Below are 19603 nucleotides of genomic sequence, written 5' to 3' on the forward strand. Positions count from 1 at the left end.
ACAAGTCATTAGCTGTCGCTTGGTCTTTTTTAGGATTACTTAGTTATTATGTATATAGTGCTCTGCCTGCATGTACACCTGCACACCAGAAGAGGGCACCAGATCATATTGTAGATGGTTGCGAGACACTTTGTCGTTGCTGGGAATTGAACTCAGGACCTCTGGAAGAGCAGACAGTGCCCTTAACCTCTGAGCCATCTCTCCAGCCTCACCTTTGCCATTTTTATGCATAGTAATCCAGAAGTGCCTCTGAATCAGCTGTGAACAACTGTTACATTGTTCTTTAAAAGTTAAAAAATAGCTGGGCATGGTGGCGGTGGCACACACCTTTAATCCCAGCACTCGGGAGGCAGAGGCAGGCGGATCTCTGTGAGTTCGAGGCCAGCCTGATCTACAAAGTGAGACTAGGACAGCCAAGGCTGAGCCAAGGCCAAGCACAGAGAGACCGTCTCTGTCTCGAGTCTCTGTCTCGAAAAGAAAAGAAAAAACAAAATCCAAGCTTAAATAAAGCTTTCGTCCCATCTGTCATTTTCACAAGAACATTGACATTTTAGGATAGAAAGCTACATATATCCAAGAACATCCCAGAGAATGGCCTTTCCAGTGATTCGTGTCAAACCCATCAGATGCTTCAGTCTTGAGAAAGTATCACCCAGTCTTTCAGGATTCCACAAAACAGACTTTATAGTTTTATCTTTCTCAACATATTTCTTGCTATTATACTATTTATTTATGTTTCAGTTCCGAAGGCACAAGAGCCTTGCGTGTGCTAGCCAAGGGTTCCTCCCCTGAGCTGTGCCCCGTCCTGGGCATCCCACGGTCAGAGCAACCCTTCAGTCTCCATGGCTGTTAAACATATTTTTGGCTTCCCATTTTAAGCTGAGACGAACATGGTTTGGTATGACTGGATGAAGCCTTCTCATGCACGGCTGCACTCTGACTACATGCAGCAACTAACTGAAGCCAAGGCCAGGAGCAAGAACAAGGTTCGGAGTGTCCAGCAGCTGATACAGCGCCTGCGGCTAGTTAAGTCTCCTGCAGAAATCAAGAGAATGCAGGTTGCTGGGAAGCTGACCTCAGAGGTATGGCTGCTATTGAAAACCCCTTTCAGATTACAGAACTCAAGCTTTTCACACTTACATGCCCATTGTAGTGACCTTATAGGTCATGGGTAGCCAACTTCTTCCGTGTGATTAGTGACCATCTAAGACCTACTCAACGCTTCACAAGGCAAAATAAAGTTGTTTCTTTGAAGATTAATCTTTATAGTGACATTTTAGAATTTTACTTTCTTTAAAAACAGCAGTATTATAAGAATGTGCTTTTGTTTAACCCCAGGTGTGGGGATGTGGCGCTGCTTCAGACTGTCCCCAGCAGCTGACTGTGATTTGCCTCGTGCTCTAGCAGAGCCGTGGTTTTGCTAGCTGCAGACAGTTTCTGCAATTGTAAGATGTTTGGAATTCTAGAAACTTTTCAGAGGGTGTATAAATGCTAGAGCCCTGAGAGGCGTGGTGGGTAGTTGTGGGTCATCTGCAGGGATCCTTAGCTTGATTTGAGCCACTGCTGAAAGTGGTGATTGCAGCCTTGAGTACTTAGCAGGCCTGTTAGCAATTTTCGTTTTCGGTCCAATCCATTTCCCAGCTCCTTAGGCTTCCCAGATAACACTGATGTCAGTTTCTCTGCTCCTTCAAAGCTAGCCATGGCTGGTACACGGAGACAGGGTTTCTCTGTAAGCCCTTGTGTGGCCACTGTACCCAGCTGGGAAAGGTGCTTTTTATTTGAACTCCAACATGTGACTGTTTGAGTGACAGATAAGATGAGGCTGTGTTCATTTCCCCCTTCCTCTCTTTGCAGGCTTTCATAGAGACCATGTTTGCCAGTAAAGCTCCAGTGGGTGAAGCCTTTCTTTATGCGAAGGTGAGTGTTAAGTAGCAGGAAGGTCCCGTTGGGACAAAAGTACAGTGAATCTGCCATCCAAGGGGAACATTAGCTGGCTCCAGGCAGGCATAGAGTGATGGGATAGCCTCCTCAGATGTCAGTGTGACATAGAGGAGAATGGGATAGCCTCCTCAGATGTCAGTGTGACATGGAGTGATGGGATAGCCTCCTCAGATGTCAGTGTGACGTGGAGTGATGGGATAGCCTCCTCAGATGTCAGTGTGACATAGAGGAGAGTGGGATAGCCTCCTCAGATGTCACTGTGACATGGAGTGATGGGATAGCCTCCTCAGATGTCAGTGTGACATAGAGGAGAGTGGGATAGCCTCCTCAGATGTCAGTGTGACATGGAGTGATGGGATAGCCTCCTCAGATGTCAGTGTGACATAGAGGAGAGTGGGATAGCCTCCTCAGATGTCAGTGTGACATAGAGGAGAATGGGATAGCCTCCTCAGATGTCAGTGTGACATAGAGGAGAGTGGGATAGCCTCCTCAGATGTCAGTGTGACATAGAGTGATGGGATAGCCTCCTCAGATGTCAGTGTGACATAGAGGAGAGTGGGATAGCCTCCTCAGATGTTAGTGTGACATAGAGGAGAGTGGGATAGCCTCCTCAGATGTCAGTGTGACATAGAGTGATGGGATAGCCTCCTCAGATGTCAGTGTGACATAGAGGAGAGTGGGATAGCCTCCTCAGATGTCAGTGTGACATAGAGTGATGGGATAGCCTCCTCAGATGTCAGTGTGACATAGAGGAGAGTGGGATAGCCTCCTCAGATGTTAGTGTGACATAGAGGAGAGTGGGATAGCCTCCTCAGATGTCAGTGTGACATTGAAGAGAAGTACAGAGCAGAGCCCGTGAAGAAAGAAAGACTTCCCACTGAAAGGGGACAAACACTGTGTATGTGTGAAGGAAGAAAGGTCTGAGGCAGCACTTGGGTAAAACCAGTGGGACAGCTTTCAGAGTGTACTGAAGGTGTCAGAACTTACAGGTTCCCAGCATCCTTTTCCACCTACCCAGAGCAGTTAGGTTGGTAACTATTTGTAAGACTGAAATTAGCCACTTAGAGGTATTGTTTAAAATATAAGCTATATTTTGTTGTTTAGCTGATAAAAACAGCCTTATATATATTTTTGGACTCAGCCTTCTTTACAGATTTTATCTCTCTTCTTCTGGACTTACTTTGAAAACCATGGGAAGTTTACATTACAGGAGATTAAGTAATTAATACGTTGAGGCCAGATGTATTGGTGCATGTCAAATTCCTGCACTTAGGAGGTGTATACATGACAATCAAGACGGAATTCAGGGTCATCCTCAACTATATAGTAAGCTTGAGGTTAGCCTGGGCTACATGGGCTCCTGTCTGAAAAAATACACATATGTAGTAAAGTTGGAGGCCAGGATGGACGTAAAAGGTGCTTATAGGCTAGAACAGCACAACAGGCAGGAGTCAGAGCCCGTGGGAGTTGACGCCATGAGCCGTGGTTAGGGACGGCCAGCGTTCCAGTACTGACCTGTAGTGCACACCTCTGGGGATGAAGACAGCCTGGCCTGGGACAGGGCCACAGAAACTGTGTGAGTCACACTTGGTTGTTGTTCGCAGTTTGAATTTGAGTGCCGGGCCCGAGGCGCAGACATCCTAGCCTACCCGCCTGTGGTGGCAGGTGGCAACCGTTCCAACACCTTGCACTATGTGAAGAATAACCAGCTCGTCAAGGTAATTAACGCCCTGCATTCTGCTCCGGACAGGTCCAGGATCCCCAACAGGGACCTTGCTACCTTCCCCTTCACAAATGGAATGCTGTTTAAAAAGCAGTTTGTTATTTCTTTCTTTTTTTTTTTTTTTTTTTTTTTTTTTTTTAAGATTTATTTCTTTAATGTAATGAGTACTCTATCTGCATGTATACCTGCAGGCCAGAAGAGGGCATCAGATCACATTATACATGGTTGTGAGCCACCATGTGGTTGCTGGGAACAGAACTCAGGACCTGTGGAAGAGCAGCCAGTGCTCTTAACCGCTGAGCCATCTCTCCAGCCTCCACACTTTGTTATTTCTAAAATGTTTTTTTAATTATTTTTTTTTTATGTGCATTGGTGCCCTGCCTACATGTATGTCTGTGTGAGGGTGTCAGATCTTGGAGTTACAGACAGTTTTGAACTGCCATGTGTTTGCTGGGAATTGAACGCAGGTCCTTGGAAGAGCAGTCAGTACTCTTAACCACTGAGCCATCTCTCCAGCCCTCTAAAATGGTTTTATGGATATTATTTCATTAGTCTTTGAAGTAGCAGTTAGGTAAAGAACAGTTGCTCGCATGCTCTCTTAGTAGATGAAGAGATAAGCATTAAACATTAGCAAGCCGTGGTCCACAGGCCGGATCTAGGGCCACCCCTAGGGGGAGCCAGCTGCGGTGTGTAACACAGCCTGTGGCAGCCATCTCTCCAGCCCCCTCAGGGTTATTCTTCAGTGTGCCTTCCTCTCTAGAACTAGGGTATACTGGTGGACGACATCATGCCCAGTTCTGTGCACAACGGGGGACAGACCCCAAGGCTCCGTGTATCCTAGGCAAGCACTCCACACAGCTCCGTTCTCTTTTATACCTTAGTCTTCTTTCTTTCTTTCTTCTTCCCTTCTTTCTTCCTCCCTTTCTTCCCTTTCTCTTTTTCATCTTGAACCCTGTGTTTATACTAGAAAGAGAACTTGCAGGCAAAGAATACAGATGTGTCTGTACAGAGGGGCAACACATTAATTAATGTAAACACTTAAAGGAACATTAAAAGATTCTATTTCAGTTTTTTGAAATAGTTTTATAGCAGCTATCAGCAAGACTGGTGAGCAGATTACGGACTTTATAAAGCCAATGCTTAGCAGGCCTGAACACAAAAGAGGATGATAAAATCACTTAAATAAGATGGAACTGAGAGCAGCTGGCTCCAATGAGCCACCGTCATGAGGTGCCACTGCAACCACAGACAGCACCTCAGGCACCAGGAGCATCGGCATGAGTTAGGGAGGTGGTTATTAAGGAGATCTTCCTTGGGCTGGAGAGATGGCTCAGAGGTTAAGAGCACTGGCTGTTCTTCCAAAGGTCCTGAGTTCAATTCCCAGCAACCACATGGTGACTCAGAACCATCTATTCTTGAGATCTGGTGCCGCCTTCTGGCATGCAGGCAGAATACTGAATAAATAATAAATCAATATATATTTTTTAAATAAATCAATTTTTTTTTTTTTTTAAAGAAAGGGAGATCTTCCTTGCAGAAGAGCTATGTAGTGTCTGGAATGCTGTCCTCTGCCTCTGGTGTCTGTGCATAGCCAGAGCAGAGTACAGTGTCAGTTGCATCACATTGGAACATTTTAGCAACACCCCTGGCTGAGGTGCCATCAAATCGATGTCACTTGAGTTCCTGGCCAGCCAAACTCCCAAAGAGTCCCAAATTGAGGATCCAGTTCCTCCAGAAGTCATTCCAATTGGTCTCCTTTTTGGTTTTTTTCTAAACAGGGTTTCTTTGTTCTGGACTCACATTGTAGACCAGGCTGGTCTTGAAGTCACAGCAATCCACCTGCCTCTGCCTCCCAAGTGCTGGGATTAAAGGCGTGCACCACCAAACCCAGCAGTCACCTTTTTTGTTTGTTTGTTTTTTGTTTTCTCCGTGAACCTGTTGTCCCTGGTGGCAAGATTCTGGATCCTAAGTGGAGAGGATGCTTTGACTCTGGTTCTTAGATAACTGGACCTGGTCTCACTCCCTGAGTCTCCCACGAGACCTCAGGGGGCCTTGTTGTCTGAGCCGGCACACACACAGGAGCACGGCATTTTGTTTTGTTTTGTTTTGTTTTTGAAGACATGCTTCCTCAGTGTAGTCCTGGCTGTTTTGGACTCCCCTTGTAGACCAGGCTGGCTGAAACTCACAGCGATCCACCGCCTCTGCCTCTCAAGTGCTGGGACTAAAGGAGTGCGCCATCAGGCCTGGGACTAAAGGAGTGCGCCATCAGGCCTGGGACTAAGGGAGTGCGCCATCAGGCCTGGGACTAAGGGAGTGCGCCATCAGGCCTGGGACTAAGGGAGTGCGCCATCAGGCCTGGGACTAAGGGAGTGCGCCATCAGGCCTGGCTCAGTTTTCCTTGTTTTACCACTACACTTAGATAATTTGATTTTGTTTATTTTTGAACTTTGTATATTTCAGAATGTTTGGAGGCAGAGTAGTGGTGTTGGCAGGGTCCTACTCCATAGCCCAGGCTAGTTTAGAATTCTCTTATGTGTCCCAAGCTGGCCTTCAACTTGGAGCAATCCTCTTGCTGCAGTCTCCCAAGTAATGGCATTACAGCATGTACACCTGCACTCCAGAAGAGGGCACCAGATCTCATTATAGATGGTTGTGAGGCACCATGTGGTTGCTGGGAATTGAACTCAGGACCTCTGGAAGAGCAGCCAGTGCTCTTAACCTCTGAGCCAAATCTCCAGCCCCAAATTTTTATGTCATAAAAACAGAAATATTATAAGAATATGTTTTTGTTTTAATCCAAGGTGTGGGGTGCTATGCAGCAGCTGGCTATGATTTGCCTCGTGCTCTAGCAGAGACATGGCTTTGCCAGCTGCAGATAGTTTCTGTGATTGTGTGATGATCAGAATTCTGGAAATTTTTCAGAGGATATATAAATGCTAGGGCCCAAGTAGTTGAGGTGAATGGTTGTTGGTCTTTCAGAAGATTAGTTGTGGTTTGGTAGTAGTCAGGCTCAAAGAAACAAGAAAAAAGAAATTAGATTCATCTACAGAGTGCGTTCCAGGACAGCCAAGGCTACACAGAGAAATCCTGTCTTGAAATTACATTAAAGGAATGATTCTCTCTCTCCCCTCCCACCCCCCCATCCGTCTTTTTCTCCTATCTAGTGATAGGGGTGAAATAGGATGGGGGTGGGGATAAAATGTGGGAAAAAGAAAAACCCACAAAGTAGCAAAGAAATTAGATTCAAAAAACTGTGTCACTCTTTCTCTCCTCTCTCTCCTTTCTCTTCTGTCTAGTGATGGGGTAAAACTGGGGGGACAAAAGGTGAGAAAAAGAAGAACTCACAAAGTAGCAAAAAATAGCCACAACCTCCTCCCTTTCTTTCTTTGTTGCAGGATGGTGAAATGGTACTTCTTGATGGGGGTTGTGAATCTTCCTGCTACGTGAGTGACATCACCCGGACGTGGCCTGTCAATGGCAGGTAGGGATTCTACAGAGCAACATGGCCCTGTGACATCTTAGGATTGGAGCTCATGTAGAGATGTGCCTGGAATACATGACTCTTAGAGGTCGAGTTGGTAGTGGATGTAAACATGTTTTTCTTCTGATCCCAAGTGTGGGATGTGAAACTGCCTCATGAGAGGGCGATCGATGTTTGTCTTCGAGAAAGAGAACTACCTTGTGTGGGGCGTGGTCTGTGAGAGAGCCTAACTAGCCCAAATAGCAAAGATCGTTGCTCTTGAATTGCTTTGCTTTAGATGCTCCTAGAGTGAACTGCCCCAGAGAATTCGTCAAGGTTCCTGCTGCTGTGGTTGCTGTAGCTCTGCTGGGTTGCTGGATTGTGCTGTTTCATGGGTCTGCTGGAATCCTGAGGGTCTTTTTAAACCTGCTTTGTTTGGGGTTCTGTGACCATATACCTCCTTTCCAGCCCTCCAGCCCTAGGTAGAAGAGAAAGAAGGCTAGCAGGGACAGGAGAGGCAGACCTTGCTAGACTCAGTTCCTGGGAACAATTCCACTCTGCAGCAGCAGCAGCAAGCAAAGCATCCTCTGGAGGCTCTAGGAGCTTCTTGAAGCTGAGCAGTGAGCAGCAGCCTAGCGATGCTGAGCAATGCAAAAGTGATTGACACTTGTTATTTGGGATATTTACAGTCTCCCATAGTCCGTAGAGGATGGTCTTTTTTTTTTTTTTTTTTCTTTCTTTCTTTCTTTTTTTGGTTTTTTGAGACAGGGTTTCTTTGTGTAGCCCTGGCTGCTCTCGAACTCACAGCGACCCGCCTGCCTCTACCTCCCTAGTGCTGGGACTAAAGGCTGCCATTGTGGTTCTCTTGTTGCTTTTTTCCTTCTCATTAAAGGCTTTATTCAAGGTTTTGTAGAATTTCTTCATTGGGTTAACATGTCACAAATAATGATTATAACATCTCAACAAAAAATTAAAAAACAATTTGAAGATACTAGAGAGTATCCACTGTAGGCAAAAACTGTAAATATTTTTTGTTTGTTTTGTTTTATGTATATGAGTGTTTTGTTTGGATGTATTGACACCACGCGTGTGTAGGGCACACAGAAACCAGAAGAGGGCATTGGATCCCCTGAAACTGGAGTTCTAGACAGTTCTGAGCCGTCCTGTGGGCACTGAGAGTCAAACCCAGCCAGTGCTCTTAACCACTGAGCCATCTGTCTAGCTCATGTAAATCTTCTTAAAATAAATAAAGTAGGTAAGCTTAGTGGTTAGGGTTTTCAACCTAAGTCTATTTTCTTTATTTTTCAAATTTAGTTTCAATTGTCTGTGTATATATATACATGCACACAGCGTGCATGCGTGTGCATGCTCACATTTATAGGCACCAGTAGAAGCCAGAGGCATTGAGTCGTCTGGAGGTGGGTTTACAGGTGATTGTGAGCTACCTGACATAAGTACTAGGAACTAAACTCTGTCCTCTGCAAAAGCAGTGAGTTCAGCCTTAAGTACCAAGCCATCCCTCCATCCAGTCCTAACAGCACCTCCTAGTCCACAGTGCTTTACAGTGTAAAGCCAGTCTTATCATCTTAAGATGGCAGAAGCAGATGGATCTCTTGAGTTCGAGGCCAGCTAGTTCTATAAATTAAGTTCCTGGACAACCAGAGCTACACAGAGAAACCCTGTCTTGAAAAAAAAAAAAAAAAAGACAGAAAACAGATTTAGGTCCTGGCAAACAAACCAGAAAAAAATGTTGGTGGGGAGGCAGGATTCTTGGAGAAAAAGTAAACCCCCAGATCTTCGTATAAAAATTCAGAAATTGAGCCAGGCAGTGGTCGCACATGCTTTTAATCCCAGCACTTGGGAGGCAGAGGCAGGCGGATCGCTGTGAGTTTGAGTCCAGCCTGTTCTACTAAGCAAGTCCAGGACAGCCAAGGCTACACAGAGAAACCCTATCTCAGGAAGAAAAAAAAAAAAAAAATTTTTTTTTTTGGAGCTGGAGAGATGGCTCAGTGCTTAAGAGCACCGCCTGCTCTTCCAAAGGTCCTGAGTTCAATTCCCAGCAACCACATGGTGGCTCACAACCATCTATAATGTAACCTGATGCCCTCTTCTGGCCTGAGGGTGTACAAGCAGACAACACTGTATACATAATAATAAATAAATCTTTTTTAAAAAAAAAAATTTTTTTTTTTCCAGAAATTGGGCCGGGCATGGTGGTGCAAACCTTTAATCCCAGCACTAGGTAAACAGAGACAGGCAGATCTCTGTGAGTTCGAGGCCAGCCTGGACTACAAAGAGGGTGCTAAGATAGACAGCCAGGACTAGAAGAGAAACTCTGTCTCAAAAAAACATCATCATCATCATTATTATTCAGAAATTGTTAACTGATCACAGAACTTCACTCCAGAGAGACACTGGTTGCTTCTGCTTTAAACCCAGCCATGGTGAGAAAGGCACTCTTCAGAAGAACACAGTCCTAAAGCAGCCAGAAGAATAATACCAAATAATACCAAAGCCAGCAGAGAAATTAAAATGGAATACAAAAAATAAACCCAAAAAAAAACTTATGTTGGGTTGTCTTCCATCCTCCAGTCCTCCATACATGCCCCATGGCATGAATGCATCCACATACATACACAAACACAAAGTAAATAAGCATAAAATTTTTCTTCTAAAAGGAATATTAGGGGGCTAAGAGCACTGACTGCTCTTCCAAAGGTCCTAAGTTCAATTCCCAGCAACCACATGGTGGCTCACAACCATCCATAATGAGAACTGACATACATGGGGGCAGAATTCTGTATAAATAATAAATAAAATCTTTACAAATAAATAAATATAAATTTTTAAAAGAAATATTAATGGCCCAAAAGTAGACAAGGAAGAAAAAAACAAAAGCAGATGCATACACACAAAGATGAAGAAGGAAATAGCAGAATGACAGAACTAAATACATCTATGGAGACGGATCTGGTGGCACAGGCCTTTAATCCCTGCACTCAGGAGGCAGAGACCTAGTGTGGCCAGGGCTCTTGTTACACAGAGAAACTATGACTCAAAAGTAAAATCGTAGCAAGTACTAAGCCATGCTGACAAAATACATTTTAAAACCTCCAAATAGTAGAGCTAGAGAGATGACTCAGTGATTAAGAGTTCTTGCTCCAAATGGGAGGGAGGGAAGAATGGGAGGATACAAGGGATGGGATAACCATTGAGATGTAACAAGAATATATTAATAAAAAAATTAAAAAAAAAAAAAGAGTTCTTGCTCCTCTCCCAGAGAACCCACATTGCACAGCTCATAACACTGCTTATTACGTCAGCTCCAGAGGCCTTGTCAGGCACCACATGCACAAACCATGAGCGCATAGATGCATAATCTAAAACAAATGAATAAAGTCTTTTTTTAATCTCCAAATAGTTAGAAAACAATGAATATAAGACAGATGTGGTAGTGTGCTTCTGTGACTCAGGAAGTCGAGGCAAGATGATAAAGAGTTAAAGGCCAGGGGCTGGAGTTACTGCTCAGCAGGAAGAGCACTTACTACTGTGCTACAGGACAGGAGTTTGGATCCCAGCAACCGCACCACACTATGCACAAATGCCTGTAACCTCAGATCTGAGGATCTCGTGCCCCGCTTCTGACCTCCCTACGTACACACATGCACACACAATTTTTTTTTTTAAGAGTTCAAGGCCAGTCTGGACTACATATTGAAACTCTAATTTAAAAATTACTAAACCAAGCATGGAGGCACACACCTGTAATCCCAGCACTTGGGAGGCAGAGGCAGGCAGATCACTGTGAGTTTGAGGCCAGCCTGGTCTACAAAGCAAGTCCAGGACAAGCAAGGCTACACAGAGAAACCCTGTCTCGAAAAAGAAAACAAACAAAAGAATTACTAGAAGCAGGGGCTAGAGAGATGGCTCAGAGGTTAAGAGCACTGACTGCTCTTCCAGAGGTCCTGAGTTCAAGTCCCAGCAACCACATGGTGGCTCACAACCATCTATAATATGATCTGATGCCCTCTTCTTGTGTGCAGGCATACATGCAAGCAGAGCACTGTATACATAATAAATAAATAAATCTTTAAAAATAAATTAGTAAAAGATAGTAAATGCATTCTGCATAACCTGTGGTACAAAGGAGCATCACCAGTAGGGCGGTGGCGCTGCATACCCTTTAACTCCAACACTCAGGAGGCAGAGGCAGGGGAGCTCTGAGTTCATTGAGGCTAGCCTGGTGTACAGATTGAGTTCCAGGACAGCCAGGGCTACTCAAAACAAAAAACAAAAAGACATTAGCAAAATAAATTTCAGTGTATTTCAGATAGGAAATGGTAATAAAAATACTATTATCCAAATATTGGGAAAGTACAACAAAGCAAAAATTTGTGACTTTTCTTTTAGGCAAGATCTTGCTAAGTAACCCAAGCTACTGCAAACTCACTGTGTAGCCCAGGCTGGCCTCAAGTACAGTCTTCTTGCTTCTGCCCACTGCGTATTGGGATTGCTCAGTCCTGTATCCATTCAGAAGTACATACATTTTAAATGCATAAACTGGAAAGGGAGCTGGTAGGTGCTTGCCTAGTTATACACAGGCTTTTGGTTCACACCGCAGCACCAGGAAGAAATAAAAAGGAAGGAAAGGTTTAAATCTATAACGTAAACCTTAAGAAACTAGTGAAGGGCCAGCAAGATGGCTGGCTGGTAAACCACCTGCTGCCCGGCCTGACTACAGGACATGGAGCTTACATTCCTTGGCTTTCCTGTTCTAGATTCACCGCACCTCAGGCGGAGCTCTATGAAGCTGTCCTCGAGGTCCAGAGAGCTTGCTTGACACTGTGTTCCCCCGGGACAAGCTTGGAGAACATCTATAGCATGATGCTCACGCTGATAGGACAGAAGCTTAAGGATCTGGGGATCGGAAAGGAAAACGCCTTCAAGGTACCGCCCTCCTCTTCACCCCAGTCCTTGAGAACAGCCAACGTGCTGCTCGATTTTTGCCCTGCTTAATAAAGCGAATTAGACTTAGACACTGTCTTTGCAATTGTTTTTGCTGCTTTGAGACACGGTTTCTCTGTGTAGCCTTGGCTGTCCTGGAACTGGCTTTGTAGACCAGGCTGGCCTCGAACTCAGGGACCCACCTGTGTCTACCTTCCAAGTGCTGGGATTAAAGGCATTAGCCACCACTGCCCACTTTGCAATTCTTTGCAATCCATGGAACATGGATTAAAACAAAAGGAGTCAGCACTTATTTTTGCCAGAAGATGGCAGCACATTCTGATTCATTGCCTACTGTAGAGCCAGTATAATACTCAGGAACATAAGTCTGTACGGGCAGGGTGGGAAGGAACACAAACAAGGAACAGCTTAACTCCTCATCCTCCTGGGGGTTCTGGAGGTCAGAGGGAAGGCTGGTTATTGCTTGAGCTACAGTATTGAGACCTAGCGGAAGCCCAAGGGCTGCAGCTTTAATGGGTTTTGTCGGCATCTAAATGTAATGGTCCATTAAAACTGCCAAACCTGTGCCACACAAGCATCTCCAAGTTCAGTCTTCCAGGACTCCTACTAGCAAAGAAAAGAAGTTATCAATTCCCCGTGCCAAGCCAACAAACCTTTAATTAACTCATAGGAACGTCCAAGCCAATAAACACCCAGTCATGCCTCCTCATAGTTTGACATGAGACACATAGGATTTCCAGAGTAGACTACCCAAGAGAGATGGATGAGTTGTGTCTTCTTTTTTATTTCGTCTATGGCGAGAGCAAGGTCTCATGTAACCCAGGCTGGCTGCTGGCTGAACTCAGCAGCTGAGGCTGGCTTTTAACTCCTGATCTCCTGTCTCTATCCACCAAGAATTAGAATCCCAAGTATGTGCTCATATTTGGTGACTTCCTTCTTAAGACATATGAATTGAAAAGATAACAGAATATTGCTGCCCTTCATTTCTCCAAAAATGAGACGTTTCCCCCCCCCCCCCCAACATTAGGGATCAAACTGAAGTCCTTGCACATGCTAGGCAAATCCCACTCAGCTCTATCTTTGGCCCCAGGACGGTTTTCTTTGGTTGTGATTAGTGGAGTCCCTTGGCTTGCGTGTACTAAAGTTAAGGGGGCTGGAAGTCAGGGTAGTAAGGGTGCATAGGGAAATAACCGTTCCCCAGCATGGGCGCAGGTCAGATCCCCAGCATCCACATAAAAAGGCAGGTGTGGCCAGGCGTTGGGGTGCACACCTTTAATCTCAGCACTAGGAAGGTAGAGGCAGGCAGATCTCTGTGAGTTTAAGGCGAGCCTCCTGCTCTACAGAGTGAGTTCCAGGACAGCCATGGCTACATAAAGAAACCCTGTCGAAAAAACAAAACAAAATAAAAGAAGAAAAACCAAAAGAAAGGAAAGAGTGAGCTCGGCAGCCTGTTCCCATCGCTCAGGAGGTGGTAGAGATCCAAGTAGCCATGAGCTTCAAGTTCCTCAAGTGGGGGGATGACAAGACATTTCTGTGTATAAAGTCACATGACGCCAAGCCTAATGGCCTAGGTTCAGTCCCAAGGTGGGAGGAGAGACCGAGTTGTACTCGACCTCCACAACCAGCTGACCAGGCAGTCAGCCAAGAAACAAGGGAAGCTCTGTAGGGGCAGCCACCATCAACCTCTGGGTTCAACAGGCACATTCATGGGCCCGTGTACCCACCTGCGCACACAGACACACACACACCACGCCACCTTCAAAAAGCTGCAGATTGTCAGCTCTCTTAAGCATTAGTCCAAGGATTGGTTAAACTTTACAGCAGAAATAGGGTAGTTGACGCCACCTCTCACTGACTCAGACGTGCCAACTTTCCTGTAAGAGCTCATTGCTGTGCTAATTGTCTTTTCCAGGCTGCTCGGAAATACTGCCCTCATCATGTTGGCCATTACCTTGGAATGGATGTCCATGACACTCCAGACATGCCTCGCTCGCTCCCTCTGCAGCCTGGTATGGTGATCACAATTGAGCCAGGTAAGGGCTGGATTAACCACAAAGTATACATTGCTTATTTTTTTTATTTATGTAACATAAATGGTGGCACACCTGCAAATCCCAGTACTTGGGGTGGGGAAGGGGAGAGGGGAGGGGGGTGGCAGAGGCAGGCAGATCTCTGTGACTTTGAGGCCAGCCTGGTCTACAAAGTGACTCCGGGACAGCCAGGGCTACACAGAGAAACAAAACTAACCAGCCAACCAAACAAAAGAACCTGCAAACTTCCTCAGTCTTCCATGAAAAGACAGCGGTAACAGCCACAGCATCCAGTGCCACAGGGCAACACATGATTGTATAAAGACATTTCTCACACATAATGCAGACTTTGGGTTCTGTTCTTACAACATAAACAGCATCATTTTTTAAAAAAGATTTGTTTGTTATTTATTACGTACTCCTGCAGGCATCAGATCTCATTGTAGATGGTTGTGAGGCACCATGTGGTTGCTGGGAATTGAACTCAGGACCTCTGGAAGGACAGTCAGTGCTCTTAACCTCTGAGCCATCTCCCCACCGTTTTGTTTGTTTGTTTCCCCTGAGACAGGGTTTCTTTATGTAGCCTTGGCTGTCCTAGACTCACTTTGTAGACCAGGCTGACCTCAAGCTCACAGAGATCTGCCTGACTCTGCCTCCTAAGTGCTGGGATTACACATGCACCACCACGCCTAGCTTTTTTTGTTTGTTTTTTGAGACAGGGTTTCTCTGTGTAGTCTTGGCTGTCCTGGTCTCGCTTTGTAGACCAGGCTGGCCTTGAACTCACAGCAATCCACCTCCTCTGCCTCTGGAGTGCTTGGGATTAAAGGCGTGCGCCACCACAGCCAGCTCCTGCATCAGTTTTCTAATAGTCAACTGTGCTAACAACCGTGGTGTCCCGCTGTGGTCTCCACTTCACTTTGCACTCTGCCTAACAGGCACTCATTTGAGCAAGGCACTGTGGGATGATGGAGGGTAGTTAACCGTAGGTGGCAGAAGGCTGCAACGGACCATTACCAACTGTCAGATTATCATGAGTTGGTCCTGGCAAAGGCAGGGTTACAAAAAGATTTCTTTCTTTCTTTCTCTTCCTCCCACCCCACAAGACAGGGTTTCTCTGTGTAGCCCTAGCTGGCCTGTACTCACTTTGTAGACCAGGCTGGCCTCAAACTCAGAGATCTGCCTTCCTCTGCCTCCCGAGTGCTGGGATTAAAGGTGTGCGCCACCACAGCCAGCTGTTTTTGTTTTGAGCTGGGAGTTGACTGTTTATTGTAGGCTGGACTCAAACTCATTATGTAGGCCAGACTGATAATCCCACCTCAGCCTCCTAGGTACAGCTGTGTGCCTTCACAGCTGACTTCATACTTTTTTTTTTTTTTTAACTGCAAGGGACTTTTAGGAAAGGAAAGTTATACGTTTACATAATCTGCTGGTTCCTAATGTATATAGCATATTTGTAAACTAGTGACTTCCTGAACCACTAGACCATTACAGAATCCTGGTTGGTATTATCACAGTTGAATGCAGCCCTGTAGTCCACTAAAAAAGAATGACTCTAGCCATAGTAATCCTTGCTATGAGAGCACTGACTGAGCTTCATGCCCACAGCTCTGAGGTACATGAGTGAAAAGTCATCTGCCCAGATGAGGAAAGTATAACAGGTGAACTTGCTTCTAATCCACTGCTGCTGTCACCGATCCTAGCCCTTCTCTCTGTTCTTCAGGCGTTTATATTCCAGAAGATGACAGAGACGCCCCAGAGCAGTTCCGAGGTCTCGGAGTGCGGATTGAGGACGATGTAGTGGTGACTCAGGACTCGCCTCTTATCCTTTCTGCAGACTGTCCCAAAGAAATGAATGACATCGAACAGATCTGCAGCAGGACCTCTTGACCACCGGTGTAACACACTTACATCCCAGGTCCAGACTGGCATCCCTACCTATGCAAGTAGTCAGTGTCTCTGAGGGAATGGACACAGCTTCCATGGGGACAGCACAGCTATACAAGTGGATGTCCTTGTGTATGAGGACATTTTCATGTCAAATAGATGTTTGGTGGAAATGTGAACTCTGGAACAATCTGTTACTAGGACTTTAGTGACATTAATTCTGACTGGCTAATGATCCAGAAAGTTTACCATGTGAATACAAAGTAGGGGTTTGGTTTATGTACCCCTGCATTCCAGCTAACACATTTCAGTAGAGAATTCTCTTCTTCACTTCCTGCACTTCTGCTGAGATCCATGTAATACCCTAAGATGCTTGTGTGAGGCCTACATGTTTAACTTTACCAGTGTTTCTGCCTGTGCTAAGAGCCACGAGTTAGTGTTTGAGGTGGCCAGTGCAAACCTTCCATGACCTCTGCCTCCTGGTCCAAGTTGTACACCATCTCCTGGGAACTCTCAGCCCTCAGGGACACAGACATCCTGTAGTCTTGCCATTCCGCACTGCACAGCAGCACCAGCCAGCAAGAGAGTCCCGGGTCTTTCTTGCCATTTGATTACTCAGGACCTGGAAAGTATCTAGGTTTTTCTAGGAAAGAAAATGAAATATAAAGAAAAGCTTCTGTTCCCAGCACTCAGGAGGCAGAGGCAGGTAGATCGCTGTGAGTTCAAGGCCAGCCTGGTCTACAAAGTGAGTTCAGGACAGCCAAGGCTACACAGAGAGAACCCTGTCTCGAAAAACAAAAAAAAAAAAAAAAAAAAAAAAAGGAAAAAGAAAAGCATCCCCACAGATTCAGGCCTTGAGCTCTGTTTGCTTCAATTTAAAGGGGATTTTCTCTCTCTCTCAAACGTCTACCTTCCTTTCCATCATGGGTTCTTTTCTTAGACAAAATGTCACTGTGTACGTCAGGTCCTTCATAGTTTGCTTTGTTCTGTGACAGGATCTTATGTAGCCTCCAACTCAGTATACAACTGAAGCTGACCTCAGAATACCAATCTTGCTTCACCTTGCCCAGCTCACCCATAGCCAAGGCTACACAGAGAGACCCTGTCTCAAAAAACAAAATAAATAAATAAAGATACCATTTAAATGAAGGGTGCCCTTGCCAGGCATAGTGTTATACACTTTTAATCCCAGCACTTGGGAGGCAGAGGCAGGCAGATCACTGTGAGTTCGAGGCCATCCTGGTCTACGAAGTGAGTCCAGGACAGCCAAGGCTACACAGAGAAACCCTGTCTCAAAAAAAAAAGTGAGGATTGCCTTGTCTCAGTGTTATGTATTTATTTCAGAATCTGATATCGGTCCCCTGTAACCAGGACCCCTGTTTTAAATTAAGAGCCCTAAGCCGGGCGTGGTGGCGCACGCCTTTAATCCCAGCACTCGGGAGGCAGAGGCAGGCGGATCACTGTGAGTTCGAGGCCAGCCTGGTCTACAAAGTGAGTCCAGGATGGCCAAGGCTACACAGAGAAACCCTGCCTCGAAAAAACCAAAAAAAAAAAAAAAAAAAAAAAAAAAAAAAAAATAAATTAAGAGCCCTGAAGTAGAAATACTTGAGGAAGGAGTAATATCTTCTCAAAGTCTCTGAACTGGTTAGGTGCCTTTAATAATGGCTTAAACTATTTGCACAGGTCAGAAACCCGCCTCAGTGGATACAGACACTTGCCACCAAGGTGAGTTAGATACCTGGGATCCACATGGTGACAGAAGAGAACCAACTCCCAAAAGTTGTCCAGTGTCCTCCACACTTGGGCTATGACATTTGCATGCACACATACAACAGATAAGTTGATGGTATTCTGTGAACAGCCTGGTGTGTTGACATGCATCTGTAATCGCAGCACTTGGAAGGCATGGCAAGAGGATTGTGAGGTAGAGAGCAGCCTGGACCACATGGTAAGACAAGCTCCATGGACCTTGTTTTCTTAGTGAATGGCCATGGCCTTTCCTCCCTCCTTTCTTGTGCTTGTTCTGCCTAATGGTCAAGCCCAGGTCTGCACACATGTCAGGCAAGCACACATACTCACACCAAACCCTATTGCCTTCTGTAGTCAGAAAGGGAACATTCTCACTTCAGCTGTTCTGTCTTGAAATGTAGCCCTTAAGTCAGAAAGTTCCAGCTTTTTCTGTTTCCAAACATCCATGATGTATGCCCTCTTTCTGCTTTGTGAATAACACAGCAAACTGCACCCTGGCATAGTAGCTCACACCTGTAATCACAGCACTTGCAAGACTGAAACAGGAGGATTGCTATAAATTCAAGACTAGCCTGAGCTACAGAGTAAGACCCTGATTCAAAAATGAAAACAATAATAATACAGACTTACCCTCTTTCATAAGTGTTCCCAGCAACTCCTGCCAATAAACAATAATTGGGATTTGAGCTGGAAATATCTACCATCATGACTAGAAGATAAGACAAAAGTTAGCTGGGCATGGTGGCACACGCCTATAATCCCAGCACTTGGGAGGCAGAGGCAGGAGGATCTGTGAGTTCAAGGCCAGCCTGGTCTACATAGCAAGCTCCAGGACAGCCAGGGCTACATGGAGAGAAAGAAATTTAAGTGGGTGTCCAAATCAGTGGTGTCATAAAGGATCCTCCCCAGAAGAGGGTTCCACTTGGTGGCTTATGTTTTTATTCTTAGTTTCCACAAGTGGCATCTGAGCCCCAAAGTTGAGCAGATTGTGTAAGCTTTAGAGCTTGACAGAACTTCTTTAACTTAAGTGTTTCCAGGTGTTCCTGGAGTGATGAAAAGGTGATGATGATTGCTGGGCATGGTGGCGCACACCTTTAATCCCAGCACTCAGGAGGCAGAGGCAGGCAGATCTATGAGTTCACGGCCAGCCTGATCTACAAAGTGAGTCCAGGACAGTCAGGGCTACACAGAGAAACCTTGTCTAAGAAAAAGAAAGAACACATGATGATGACATCATTAACTCCCAAAACTGCAACAGCATCCGGTAGTCATGAGTCCCGTGGGAAATGGGCTTCTTTCTCCTGTGGCCACTGAGGAGGAGCTCTGACTATCAGTATTGGACCGCTGGACTTCAGGCCCCACAGGGCATACATCCACCAGAACCTAGGAACTGTGATCTTGCTCAACATTTCGTACTGCTTTGTATGACTTTTGTGCAATTATATATGTTCTGTTTGGACAAAATGCTGTTACTTTCTAATGCCTTTATTCAGTGAAAATGGATATCACATTCCCCAATAGGGGAATGCATTGGTTACTGTCATTTTTAAGATATGCTATAAAACAATACAGAATGGTATTTTGCGTGTATTTATTTTAGCCTTATGCTGTTTAAATGAGAATGGTCACCATGAAATCACATATTGGAACTCTCAATCTCTGGGTAATGGCGCTGTTTAGGAGGTTATGAGATGCACCTTAGGCGGGCATGGTGGAGCACACCTTTAATCCCAGCACTCAGAAAGCAGAGGCAGATGGATCTCTGAGTTCAAGGCCAGCCTGGTCTACAAAGGGAGTTCAGGACAGCCAAGGCAACACAGAGAAACCCTGTCTCGAAAAACCAAAAGAAAA

General features: G+C 45.4%; 1 protein-coding gene across 1 annotated transcript in view; it reads left to right on the forward strand.

The window, feature by feature from the left end:
• Nucleotides 1-16230, forward strand: part of Xpnpep3 (X-prolyl aminopeptidase 3) — a 43352-nt gene extending 27122 nt beyond the window's left edge. The window contains exons 4-10 of the mRNA XM_051160037.1: nucleotides 880-1082; nucleotides 1855-1917; nucleotides 3546-3659; nucleotides 7060-7145; nucleotides 11903-12071; nucleotides 14002-14122; nucleotides 15840-16230. Of these exons, the coding sequence (XP_051015994.1) occupies nucleotides 880-1082; nucleotides 1855-1917; nucleotides 3546-3659; nucleotides 7060-7145; nucleotides 11903-12071; nucleotides 14002-14122; nucleotides 15840-16006 (923 nt within the window). The 3' untranslated portion in view covers nucleotides 16007-16230. The remainder of the gene's footprint in view (nucleotides 1-879; nucleotides 1083-1854; nucleotides 1918-3545; nucleotides 3660-7059; nucleotides 7146-11902; nucleotides 12072-14001; nucleotides 14123-15839) is intronic.
• The last annotated feature ends 3373 nt before the right edge of the window (nucleotides 16231-19603 follow it).

This window comes from Acomys russatus, chromosome 17, assembly GCF_903995435.1.
Source record: "Acomys russatus chromosome 17, mAcoRus1.1, whole genome shotgun sequence".
Taxonomy (NCBI): Eukaryota; Metazoa; Chordata; class Mammalia; order Rodentia; family Muridae; genus Acomys; species Acomys russatus.